The following is a 13,025-nucleotide window of genomic DNA, read 5'->3' as shown; positions in this document are numbered from 1 at the left end:
GGGACATCCGTGGAAGGCCAGTGCAGACACCAGGCAGTCTAAGTTTCTTTACTAGGGGACATCCGTGGAAGGCCAGTGCAGACACCAGGCAGTCTCAGTTTCTTTGCTTGAACTTGAGTTGATCAGATTTCAGGTGCCCAGTCCCTTTCACTCTGTAAAGAATCTGGCTTTGAAGGGTTTCCCTCTGCATATGGAGAGGCCTCTTCAGCAGGCTACTCTCCAGAACCCACTTTACACGTGGAGACACTGAAAACTGAGTTTCTAGCGTTAATTTGCCCAGGAAGAGGCAAGGCTGCTGGGATTTTACTGTTAAGTCTCTAATTGCTCTCTTTCTGCTAAGACAATGAGATCTAGACCTTGCTAGAGCCCATATAAGGGGAAAAGAAGAGTCTTTTGAAGTCCTCTGCTGTAGTAGATGTTGCGTCAATAAAGGTTTTTCTTTCTGTGAAACAAGCCCGTATCTTATTTCCCAAGAATTGCTGAGTAAAGCCATGGGGTAGGTGCCAAAGCCCAGATGGCCAAACGCAGGGCAGGAGTTGCTCTGTCGGCTTCAGCATCTCACTGGAACAATCAGTCCCAGATGTCCTGGGACCCTGCTCGTGTCCCAGTGTGCTCTTGTGTGCTTTGTGTCACCTCCTTCAGGAACCCAGTGAAATCCTCACTGGACTGCCACAGCCAGCAGCCTGAAGTCTTGTCTTATGGAGGCTCTGCGAAGAAGTCAGAGCAGAATGGGCTGCTTGGGGCAGGAGTTAATTCCAGAGCAAGACAGCAGTTGCGAAGGCATTGCATACGATTTCAATGTTTAGAAAAAGCAGAGAGAACTTCAGATTTGTAATAAACTTGGAAGTTGTTAAGTTTCTACCTGAGTCACAGATGCACTTCAGTTTAATCATTTATAAATCAAGCTCCCAAGGACGAAAAGTACTCAATGTGTCTAAGAGAGTTTCCTTTCAGAGAAAACATACACATAACCAGATTGAAATTATTCTGTAGTATGTGTTTAATAGAATTATAAATAAAAAATGATAGGGAATAAGTTGTGAAGCCCAAACTGTGAGTGTAAACGGAATGCAGGAAGGTTAGAGGGTCTTCAAACATAAGATAGATGACTGAAACCGCAGATAGAAAAGAAGCCAGAGTGGGTGTTCCTCAGGAAAGCACTGTTGAGGGGAAACTACGGTCGTGAGTTGTTATACTTTAAGGTTCATGGATAATAGCAAGCTGTGGATAAACTTGAGGTGAAATATTTGGACCGTTCCATGGGGCTTTCATACACTATACTACGTGTTCAGACTTATACAGAAGGCAGGTATGGAAGGATTTTGAACAGGATGTGATAACAGTTATCAGCTTTCAGACATGAACTTCGATAGCAATGGATGTGAAAGACAAGTAGGGAGAAGTAAGGAACACACTTGGCAGGCAGAACCAGTAGCCTCGGAGAGGGATGCTGAGACCCCTAGGTACCTCAGCTATAAGAAAGGAATGGATAGACGATATACTGGGAAGCATTCTGCCATCTGTGTTGAAAGCAATTAGATGTGAAGTGTGCCGTGGGGCAAGACTCAAGTTGGCTTTGAAGTCCCCGGCCTGAGAATGAGATGAATATGTCATGGGCAGTGCTGGCAGAGGAGACCATCCTGGAGAATACATAGGACTTAGGGCGATAATGACTTCCACGTTGCCCTGTGTTTGAGGTACTACTCCCTGGATACCCGTTTGGCAATGTCTAGTAAGCTGTTGGCTGTTTGGAGCAAGGACTCAGGAGAAATAGTCCTTCCGAAGCCTCTGAGAGGGATAAAACAATCTACAGAATGTGTGTATGTGAAACAACGAGGCTTGGGAAGAGTTTTGGAGACCTTTCATGCTTATTTGGGAGAGATTATAGCCTGATTTAGTAGCTGAGTACTGGGGCACAAATGTAGTGAGAACTCCCAGCTTACTCTATCTCTAAACAATAATAACAACACTCTATCTAACATATGCCAGAAACACAGCTTCCATGAACCGTACTAGTGGTGGTGGTGGTAGTGGTGGTTAGTTGTACCAGCAGCAGTAGTTAGTAGTAGTAGTGGTAATGGTAGTAATTAATAGTAGTAACAGTAGTAGTAACAGTAGTAGTAGTAGTAGTGGTAGTGGTAGTGGTAGTAGTTAATAGTAGTAACAGTAGTAGTTAGTAGTAGTAGTAGTAGTTAATACAGTAGTAGTAGTTAATAGTAGGAGTAGTAGTTAGCAATAGTAGTAATAGTAGTAGTAGTTAATAGTAGTAGTAATAGTAGTAGTAGTTAATAGTAGTAGTAATAGTAGTAGTAGTAGTTAATAGTAGTAGTACCAACAGTAATATTAGCAACAACAAGCATTATCATTGTATTATTAGATGGAGACTCAAAGAGACCTTAGAAAAAACAAAAAAGAAGCCAGCGGAGGAGAAAGTTTCCAGAAAACAGTAATTACCCTATTGCAATGAAACATTAAGGGACTGTAAACAGCTAGTGAGCAGACAATTTCCAGTCTCATGCAGCTTTAGCAAATCCAAGAGTTAGCCTAGTATTTGTGATAATGGAGACTATAACTACAAGCCCAGTTCTGCAAAAAAGGTTGCAGAGTCCGCCCTCTTCATATTTTGTTGATAAGAATTGGTTGTTATACTACCTTTTGTTGGTATTTTGAGGGTGAAAAGGTAAAACGTGTAAATGTGTGTGTCCCATGACTCTGAAATATGATTCAAAATCCATCCTTTGAGATCTGTACACAAATTATGTGCATGTCTATCTTCACCTTCCTTAACAATTTGTTTCTAATAAGAAAAAAAAGGTAGACAAACTCAAATGCCAACCAGAAGAAAGAGTGCTGTATGTTACAACATGGTCATTCAAAACCATCACAGAGAATACCTCAGATATATTGGAAGGAGAAAGAAAAAAAATCCATGTTGGTTTTTAAAAATATGTGATTACTAAAGATAATAGTATTATCTCTGGGTCATCTGTGTGTGGACATTTTGTGCTATATATTACTGTTATTTTATTTTAAAATTTATAACATGCATCTTATTTGTGATGATGGAAAAATCAATTTAAAGTATGTGGCTCAAGTGTCAGTGTTAAGAGATAATTCAGTGTAGCAGTGGGATTCAGCCAGTGGCTGTGGAACAACCTGGCTCTATTATGTATTAGCATATGGTCTGGGACAACTCTTCCATGAACTAGGGATAGACATAGAATGCCCAGCTCATAGGGCTGTTGTAAGTCAATGTGTTAATGTGAGTAAGCTGGCTTGGAAAGCCATCTGGCCCGGTGACTGTATGATTGGAGATGATGACGAAGACTGACAAAGATTCCAGATGTGGAGAGAATGGCGATGAAGAAGCCATTTTACTGGCAAATAGGACATCGCCATTTACTAACATTAGCATGAACTCCATTAGTAGAGCAACTTTTTGAGATTAATGTTTGGGGCCAACACCTGACTAGACATGTTCCATAATCAGAAGGTCACCATTACCTTGCAAAATGCCTCGTCCCCATTACAAGAGAGTCCTAACTAGAATAATGTAGAGGACATACTAAACATAGTGTTATAAAGTTGTTTAAATCTTGTTCCAACACTTTCCATGTACACGTTACCCCACATTTCAGCTTTCTTTAGTGAGGAGTCAAACAGTATCTGTGCTATACAAGCAATGCAAAGTGAGAGTATTTAAGCAGTTCACACCAGCGTGTGCTAGGCCACGGGAGACTGATAGATACTGGCTGTATCTGTGAAGCCAGACTTATTGGTAGTAAGTGGGAAAGCATGGAGCACCCACTTCATTTTCATCACAGCAAATCTCTCTGGGACAATTGCAAACTGAGAAGTTGTATTGATAGAGCTTTTTTGATGGATGGATTTTTAAAGCTACAGATGCCAATACAGGGGGTAAAGAATATTTACGAGCCGGGCGTGGTGGTGCACGCCTTTAATCCCAGCAGAGGCAGGTGGATTTCTTTTTTTTTTTTTTTTTAATTTTTTTATTATTATTTTCTTTATTTACATTTCAAATGCTATCCCGAAAGTTCCTTATACCCCCTCCACCCCTGCTCCCCTACCCACCCACTCCCACTACTTGGCCCAGGCGTTCCCTTGTGCTGGGTCATATAAAGNTTACAAGACCAAGGGGCCTCTCTTCCCAGTGATGGCCGATTTCTGAATTTGAGGCCAGCCTGGTCTACAAAGTGAGTTCCCGGACAGTCCGGGCTATACAGAGAAACCCTGTCTCAAAAAAGAAAAATCTACAAAAAGAGAACAAAACCAGAAACCACAAAGTCCATTGACCTGTTAGGGCCCACACATCTTTAAAAACAATAACAACAACAATAACAACAACAACAACTTTATTATAAAAAGGAACCTTGTAAGGAAAAAAGCAAAATGAAACAAAACAACACTATACAACAAACCCCAAAACAACACATCTTAATAATCGTCTATAGAGTTAGAACAGCAGCTGTGGAGCTTCACATTGGATTTTACTCTTTAGCAAATGTCTTTTAGTGGACTTGTTCACCACCCAGAAAGGAAAAAAAAAATCTATGACATAATTAGAACCAGAGAAACCATCACCTTTATATTCTGTTTCATAGCTCATGTCTACTACCTGCACTGAGTCCTTCCTTAAGGCCTCTTGGTCACAGAAACACAACAGAGCAGCTACTCCTGGGCTGGGAGGCTGAGAGAGGTAGAAATGGGCCCCGGGGCAGTTACCTCTGGAGAGACCTGTATCAAGAGTCTACTTGTCTTATTCATGCTTTCAACAGCTGATAAGACCCTCCTAAATAACCAGTACAGCAATAGATGTCACAGATAAGCACTATAAATAAAACACATTCACTGGATATCAGAGATAACCATCGTGGGTTGGTGAGATGGCTCAGCGGTTAAGAGCACCGACTGCTCTTCCAAAGGTCCTGAGTTCAAATCCCAGCAACCACATGGTGGCTCACAACCATCTGTAACAAAAATCTGATGCCCTCTTCTGGAGTGTCTGAAGACAGCTAAAGTGTACTTACATATAATAAATAAATAAATAAATCTTTAAAAAAAAAAAAAGATAACCATCGTAAATAAATAATCATTCATGGTAAGGGGGCAGCCCTTGGTGCAAGAAGGAGCTCAAAGAAACAATAAAATAGAGTGTGTGTTCCAGATTAGAGCCCACTGTGCGATGAGAATAAAAATGAGATAGTAGCTATAGGAACTGGAAAAGCCTCCATGGTGTGACCATTGAGTTGTTTCCCAAAGGGCAAGTTTATCCAGATGGAAAAAAGTAGCCACTCCAGGAAAGAAGAAAAGTGCATGCAGAGACAGAATGGAGTGAAGGAGGGCGATGCCGGGGATAAATGGTAAGTACTTAGCAATTGCACAGCTCTTGCTCCCATTTCCAGTAGGGAATGGTGACTGCCGAGAGATGCACAGTCTACCTGGAGGGGGAAAAAGTTGTGGTTGAAATCAGCTTAGGAAAAAAAGCAAGGAGCAGCCAACAAGGTGATGCGGGTGCTATAACCCACAGGACTGGGAATTCACTAGATCTGCTCCTTCCATCTGTTGAGCAAATTAATAATTTTTTAATGCTATTATATTTCTATGAACCTAAATTCTTTTTGCAACAGTCAGTTGTTCAAATCAAAGGGTGTAGGACATGCTCGATCTGAGGGTTCAAGAATCCTTCTGTAGTTTGGTAAAGAATTTGGGTTCTTCTTTAAGGCATGATGCAATCTTAGGATAACAATTATGTCAACAATCAACCATTTACCTGATCATAGAAAGTTGACTTGAACATGTCCCCGTGACCTAATTGTTCCTTATGATTCACCGTAGTTAAGAGTAGCAGCTCAAATGCTAAACATGGAGGCATCTGCCTATGGTCTCAGCTACTTGGGAGGTGTGACAGGCAAAACACTTAAGCGTTGATGTCACCGTTGGCAACACAGTGGGCTATAGTTTCAGTGTAGCTCTGGGAACATGGAGCCCTGGACCACTAATACTTTCTAGATCTAACCCCATTTCCCTCATCTATAAAATAAAGATGAGTACCATCCTTGTGTCAGGATCCCTGTGAGAAACAAATGGAGCGCTTACAAAGCATTCACCCACAGTAACCGTGTACTAGATTGTCAGCCATTTTTATTATTGTGATTTCATGATCTTTTGTTAGAGCATTGATGCTCGAAGCAAATGGAGGCAGGGGTTGGCTGCTTGGGAAAGCTAACACTAATCTCATGGGGAAAACATTTTATTGGTTGACATTTCATATGGGATCTAGAACCCTTGTAAACAGAAAAGGAAACACAGTTAGAAATAAACACTTAAACACAAAGAAGAGACTGACTATACTTGGTGCAAATCAGTGTTCTTGACAACATAGGATTTTGGACAGGGGAACCCTGCCACCATGTGGCAGCTGGCTGACTCACTCTCCTAGCAGTCACAGACCTCAGATCTTTGCCCACCTCTGATTTAGTGGGACCCCTGAGTGGCACTGAATCTGTGCCTGTTTCCTGTGCTAACAATATCTCTTGTTACTGATGAGGTAACTAAAGCCACAGGTAACTTCCTGTATCTTATGTAGCCCGGGAGTAGTCAGAGCACGAAACAGTCTTAAGTGAAAGTATACATTTAAAACCCCAAGTTCCTTGTAAACTGTGTATCAGTTTTCTGTGAGATAGTTACTCCATCCCTCTAAGGGCTATGAAATCACCCTGCTTTAGACTGAAGGCACTGTGTCTGAAAAGCACTCTTTATAGAACCTTTGTGGATGAGTATTTTGGCCTACAATCCTAATAGCAGTTCAGCTCTTCCAGTATAAGGAATGGGAGCATAGAAGCCTTAATAGGAAGAACCAGGCAAGGCGGGTCCTCTTACAGCTTGGGGTTTGAATCTCTGTGTTCATCAAAAATTATTTGAAAATTCCGAAGTACTTTGGATATATTAGATAGGTTTTTCCTCTGAAGCTGAAGGTTAAATGCAACCCAGGTAGTTATGATACTCGGTTTGTCATTTAAGTCCAGGGAAGAGCTTTGGTCTTTTGGGCCAAATCCAACACTCTAGTCCTATTTTGAATTTGTTTAAACACTCATTCAACATGGTTAGATATGGTAACATGAAGCCCTAGCCTCAGAATGAGCACAGTCTTTCAGCACTGATAAGGCGAGCCAGGCGTGGTGGTGCATGCCTTTAATCCCAGCCCTTGGGAGGCAGAGGCAGGCAGATTCCTGAGTTCGAGGCCAGCCTGGGCTACAAAGTAAGTTCCAGGATAGCCAGGGCTATACAGAGAAATCCTGTCTTGAAAAACAAAAACAAAAAAAGCACTGATAATAAGGCAGTGAGTGATAAAAATCCTTTTTCTTCCTTTCTAGATCATGGAGAGTGTTATCAGGGACTGGAAACACTACATAAGATAGACAACAATAAAGACAACCTTGTTGCTAACCAAAATTCGAGAGCACACAGTATGTTTATCAGCATGGACGCAGCAACACAGCCAAAGTGGAAGCGATTTTTGTTTTGTTTGTTTTGTTTTAAGCTAAGGATTCTAATGATTCTTGAGGAGAGACTTCCATTTCACAGCCTTGCGGGTAGGATATGTAAGAGCTCTTAGAAACCAGCATCTTGGTTTCTAACAAGATAACCTGGTGAGGAAATCCTTTCGTGATGCTTTCTTTCGGCAGTAGTCCATGTCGCTGGGTCTCTATCGCCTCCCACTGCTCCTTTTTAATTGTAGCTCAGTTAAGTCTTGACTTTCTTCTTCTAGCTACTGTGGGTTGGACACAACCATGTGCTGAGGGAGGCCTGGAGAACTGCACCACAGTCTCAGTGCCTCACTGAGCAGTTTATCAAGGGACATCCTACTAGACTGGAAGTGGTTTTAGTCACAGCCTGTTTACGGCTACTGAAACTGCTTTATGAGTAACGTTTGAGTGTCCCGCGACATCTGCCCTGACCTGATTGTATGTTAGAATCAGTAAGGACCTTATTTTATAAATGACCTGTGGATAGGAGAAAAGAGATTAAGGGATTTGTTTAAGGTTAGCCTGGTAGTTTTATTCCTGGATTATAGATGGGACTTCCTTTCACGCTGCCTCCACCAATCTAAAGATTTTTTAAAACCTTTAGAAAGGGGAGGGCTGGGAAGATGGCTCAAGGGGTAGCTGTGTAAGCATAAATACCTAAACTCGCGCACTGAAGCCATGTAAAATGAAAGGCTGCATGTGGTGGCATGCATCTGTAATCCCAGCACTCCTAGGGAGACATGAGAGGCGGAGACTGGATAGTCTCCTGAGAGTAAAAGCTGATGGGCCAGCTTAGCCTGGAGTATCGCTGCTGCAACAAAATTCAGGTTCTTTTTCATGTATGCAAAAAAGGCAAGAGAGAAATTTCATATTAGTTTAGACAACTTAAACAAAACAAAACAAAACCCCTTCAGCTTGCTACCTGAATTGACTTAATGGAACCCTAAGACTTTGTCTTTGGGAAACTCAGTGTCTCGTTACAAACTACCCTTTCACTTAGTACTTACAGAACATTTTGGTTCTTTTTTTTTTTAAAGATTTATTTATTTATTATATGTATGTACACTGTAGCTGACTTCAGACACTCCAGAAGAAGGCATCAGATCTTGTTATGGATGGTTGTGAGCCACCATATGGTTGCTGGGATTTGAACTCAGGACCTTTGGAAGAGCAGTCGGTGCTCTTACCCGCTGAGCCATCTCACCAGCCCCACATTTTGGTTCTTTATTCAAGCAGTAACTTGTTCAGCCTGTAAAATCCAGCAATTATACAATCCCCAAGTGATAGGAAGTGATGAGCAGTGTTTGGCTGTGGTCAGAGCACAAATGTACCATTTCATCTCAAGGCTAGCCCACAGACTGGTCGGTTTTCTCTGGGCTGTGGCCATCTTTTCCCCAGAATGCTTTAGTCTGAGAGTCAGAATCAAAGTCCCCAGGTGCAGCCCTGACTCTGCTTTTTTTTTTTTTTTTGTCCTTGATTGTTTACTGGTTACTCGGCTTGTCACGGTTAACTTTAGTCCCACCTGGAGATGGAACTTCTGCTCGCATCCAGAAGTTCTGATTGACTCAAGTAGTGGCGGAAGAGTTGCCTCCACTTCCACAGAGTGATTTATGGGTTTTGGGAGTGTTAGAGACACAGACCACTGTGGTAACTATGTTTACAGGTAAGGGTAGTTTCACCAACTTAAAATCTTACTGCTTTGTGAACTCAAAGAAACAGCAGAAATGCTGAGTATAACGTAACCTGATTTTGAAATTGCACTCTCTTTGGAAAACTAGGTGAGTACCAAGCTGCTTTCTAAATTCAATCAGCTGGGAGCCAGCAAGTGGGATCACACAATCAAACTCTTGATGTTTTCCCCATCCAAGTGCTAACCAGGGCTAACTCTGAGACCAGACTAAACTGTGTATGTTTGGGGGTGGTGTGGCTGTAGACAAATGCATACAGTTGCTAACGGGCCTGAACTACACTACTCTTTTGAATTAGTTAATAGACACTGGCGTTTTGGAGTGTATGAGGTTAAGCTATTTCTCTTATGATCTCCGTATCGAGTTAGAAGAAACCCAAGCCCAAATCAGACTGTGTCATAGGACGACGTTTAAGCAGTTTCAGTAAAGATTCTGCAGCCTGTCCATCAGCTCAGTGGTACTTATGGTGTGAGCCATCAACCCACTCCTTCATATCAAAGTTCCACCTGATCAGCGAGCAGACAATTCTGTTCCAACCTAGTTAGTAACAGCAATCAGACCTCTCAGATAATAACAGCAACCAAAACCTTTCGGTAACAGTAGGAAGGAAGACGATTTAGGAACCAAACTTCTATACCATCCCTAGAGGGACAGGCCACAACCCTAACAGAACTTGTCTTTTTCATGAAAGGATAAGGCACTTCTCTGAGTTAATTTAGTCAGTTTACAATCCTGAATTTCTCTAGCTTTACCAACGACATCTATAGTTACCCTATGTTAATTAATAAGCTATTAATTTCACAAGGAAAACGTATTTCAAAGATTACCAAAACAAAGATTATCCTATCCATAACAGATTTGCACATTCAAGTACTCCTATCGTTCCTAACTACAGCACTGTCTATGCCCTGAGACGAAGTCTGCTGCGGTATCGATGAACGTGCTGAAGTGCATATACCCTGACGTGTTTAAAAGCAACACTGGAAGGTGAGGATCAAGCTCAGTGGCTCAGCACTTGCACAACATGTGCTCAGTACCCTGATTTTTATTTCAGGTGACAAGAAACAGGAAATGTGAAGGTAGGAAGGGGAGGGGCCTGTGCATTTAAAAACCTGCAGTAAACTGAATGCCGATGCATGTGTGAAGGCCGGCAGACTTTAAAGAGTTTGGGCTATCCCTCCACCCCTTTTTGAGGCAGGTCTTTCTTTTGTTGTGCTGTGTACCCCAGACTAGCTGGACCACAAACTCTGGGCTCATTCTGTTCACCTCCCATCTTGTCCTAGAGTGCTGGGACAGCAGCGACACACCACTGCATCCAGCTTTCTCTCAAGTCCTAAGGACTGAACACAGCCCATCAGGCTTGCACAGGTACCACGTTTACCCACTGAGCCACCCCTGCTCTCCATCGAGTTCTGAAAGAGTCCACTCCAAACCATTGAGAGTATCACGGCCTACCCCTTCAGGTAACTGCAGCCATATTTTACAGGAATACTTTACATCCAAAATTCTGTGATTTATAAATGTGTAATTTAAGAAATTAGTCTTTTTTTTTTTTTTTTTCTTCTCTCTGTGTAGCCCTGGCTGTCCTAGAACTTACTCTGTAGACCAGGCTAGTCTCGAACTCAGAAATCCGCCTGCCTCTGCCTCCCAAGTGCTGGGATTAAAGGCGTGTGCCGCCACACCCGGCTACTTAGTCTTTTATTTTGAGTAGTTAAATAAATTATAGGTAGAAACATAAAATGGGGGAATTAACAAGGTTAAAAAGGCTGGGGGGGGGGAAGGCTGTTTGTTTACCTATTTCTGGCAAGCAAAATTTTCCAAAAAGAAAATGATATAAACTTCAAAAACACAAAGCTAAAAACTTAAAAACCTCAACCTGCATTCTTCCATTGTCTGTATGTGATATAAATTTAGCAGACCCCAAGTGTCCCCAGCTCTGACAGAGGACGCACTCCTCTGACTCCTCTGAGTGGTCTCTCACTGGAGGTAAAACAAAGGTAATCTCGTTAAAAAAGCAATCCCTAAATCAAGGGGTGCATAAATAAACATCCTTTTTTTTTTTTTTTTTTTAAAGATTTGTTTTATGTATGTGAGTACACTTTTGCTCTCTTCAGACACACCAGAGAGGGCATCGGACCCCATTCCAGATGGTTGTGAGACACTTTGTGGTTGTTGGAAATTGAACTCAGGACCACAACATCAGCTCCAGAGCCCTCTGTGGACAGCAGCACTCAAGTGCACACACCTGCCCATATAATTAAACATAAATCTAGAAATCCACAACTGCCAACCATATGTACCTAAAAAGACAGTTTTAAATGTACAAATCCCTACTCTTAATTAAATCTATCAATAGACTCAATTTCAAAAAATTCATAATGAGTTTAAAAACGTGGTCTCAAAGCAGAGATTCTCCCATTTAACACATATTAATGAATGCCTAGGTACTATTCTAGTATACAAAACAGTAATGAACAAAACCTCCAAATCATATGTATCCAATTTTATGTATTGTGTGTGTTGGGGCAGGAGACTTTGTAGAAAGCAGTTAGATAAATTTTAAGTGTTTTAATAATGCCTTCCTTAAATATGAAGGAAAACCGCAGTTCTTTTCAGGTGACAACTAATTACCTTTCATATGTTTTAGGGTTGTTCTTAGAGTTCACAGAAACAGAAAATATTTCACAAATAGTAAATTTATTCATTTTCTTCTCAAAACACACACTGGGGTTCATAAACTTCTCCTTGGTAGCCACTGGACATGGAGATTGTCTGGGATACTCCAGTCATTACTACTAAGCTGGCCCTTAGTCATCTTCATTTCTGAGCCAGCTTTCTCTGCTGCTCTGTGCGCTATTTTAGGGTGGGGCATTCTAAATGTGCCCACAGGTTTTGGTGGATAACACTAAATTGTTTTCAACCATTAGTAGTCTTGGGTACTTTTATTTGGGGACAGGAGTCATAATGACTGGAAGAGATAATTTTAGGAATGTTAAATGCATCTTGCAATAGAATGACATTATTTTCCCCAGACAAAATATTGTGCCCCAAACTATCAGCCACTGTTTATATTGTTATCACCTAGCATAGAAAAGAGAAATTTCATTTTAGTCTTATATTTTTTCCTACTGACAAGGCTAATCATATGATTTTAGTATTATGTTTTGTTAATGACAAAGAAAAAAAATCTATTGCCCCAAAAAACTATTTTAGTAAAAACTACCCAGGAAATTACAAACATGGCTCGTTGCGTGGGGGATGTGGAAGCCAACCTTGTGAAGGAAAAAGTGGGCTGGAGAGAGAGACAGCACAGGCTCCTGAGAGTCCTCCGAGAGTCCTGATGGTACAGGGCATTAGATCTAAGATGGCTCCTGGAAGGCCAGGGCAATACACCTTTAATCCCAGTACGCAGGCGGCAGAGGCAGGTGGACCTCTGTGAGTTCGAGACTAGCCTGGTCTACATAGTAAATTCTAGAACAGCTAAGGCTATGTAGAGTCCCTATCTCAAAACAAACCAAACAAACCCTTAAAACCAAGTCAACAATAATAAACCATAGAAAGCACTGATCAAATTTCATGGTAATGCCTCAACTCAAAACATTTGTGAAGTCACCTGTGAAGTAATGCACGTGAGCCAGGTCGTGCAGGCCTTTAATCCTCGGACTTGGGAGGCAGAGACTCTCTTGAGTTCGAGGCCAGCCTGGTCTACTGAGTTCCAGGACAGCCAGGGCTGCACAAAGAAACCCTGTCTTGAAAAATCAAAGAGAGAAGGAGAGGGAGAAGGGGAGGG

General features: G+C 41.7%; 1 protein-coding gene across 1 annotated transcript in view; it reads left to right on the top strand.

Moving 5' to 3' along the window:
* The window catches only part of Ttc23l (tetratricopeptide repeat domain 23 like), a 56,307-nt gene extending 53,328 nt beyond the window's left edge, over positions 1-2,979 (top strand). Inside the window, exon 11 of the mRNA XM_021208721.1 lies at positions 2,378-2,979. Coding sequence (XP_021064380.1) covers positions 2,378-2,450 — 73 coding nt within the window. The 3' untranslated portion in view covers positions 2,451-2,979. The remainder of the gene's footprint in view (positions 1-2,377) is intronic.
* The last annotated feature ends 10,046 nt before the right edge of the window (positions 2,980-13,025 follow it).

Source organism: Mus pahari, chromosome 11 (assembly GCF_900095145.1).
Source record: "Mus pahari chromosome 11, PAHARI_EIJ_v1.1, whole genome shotgun sequence".
NCBI lineage: Eukaryota > Metazoa > Chordata > Mammalia > Rodentia > Muridae > Mus > Mus pahari.
Note: the sequence above shows the minus strand (reverse complement) of the source record. Positions and strands in the feature narration are given on the sequence as shown.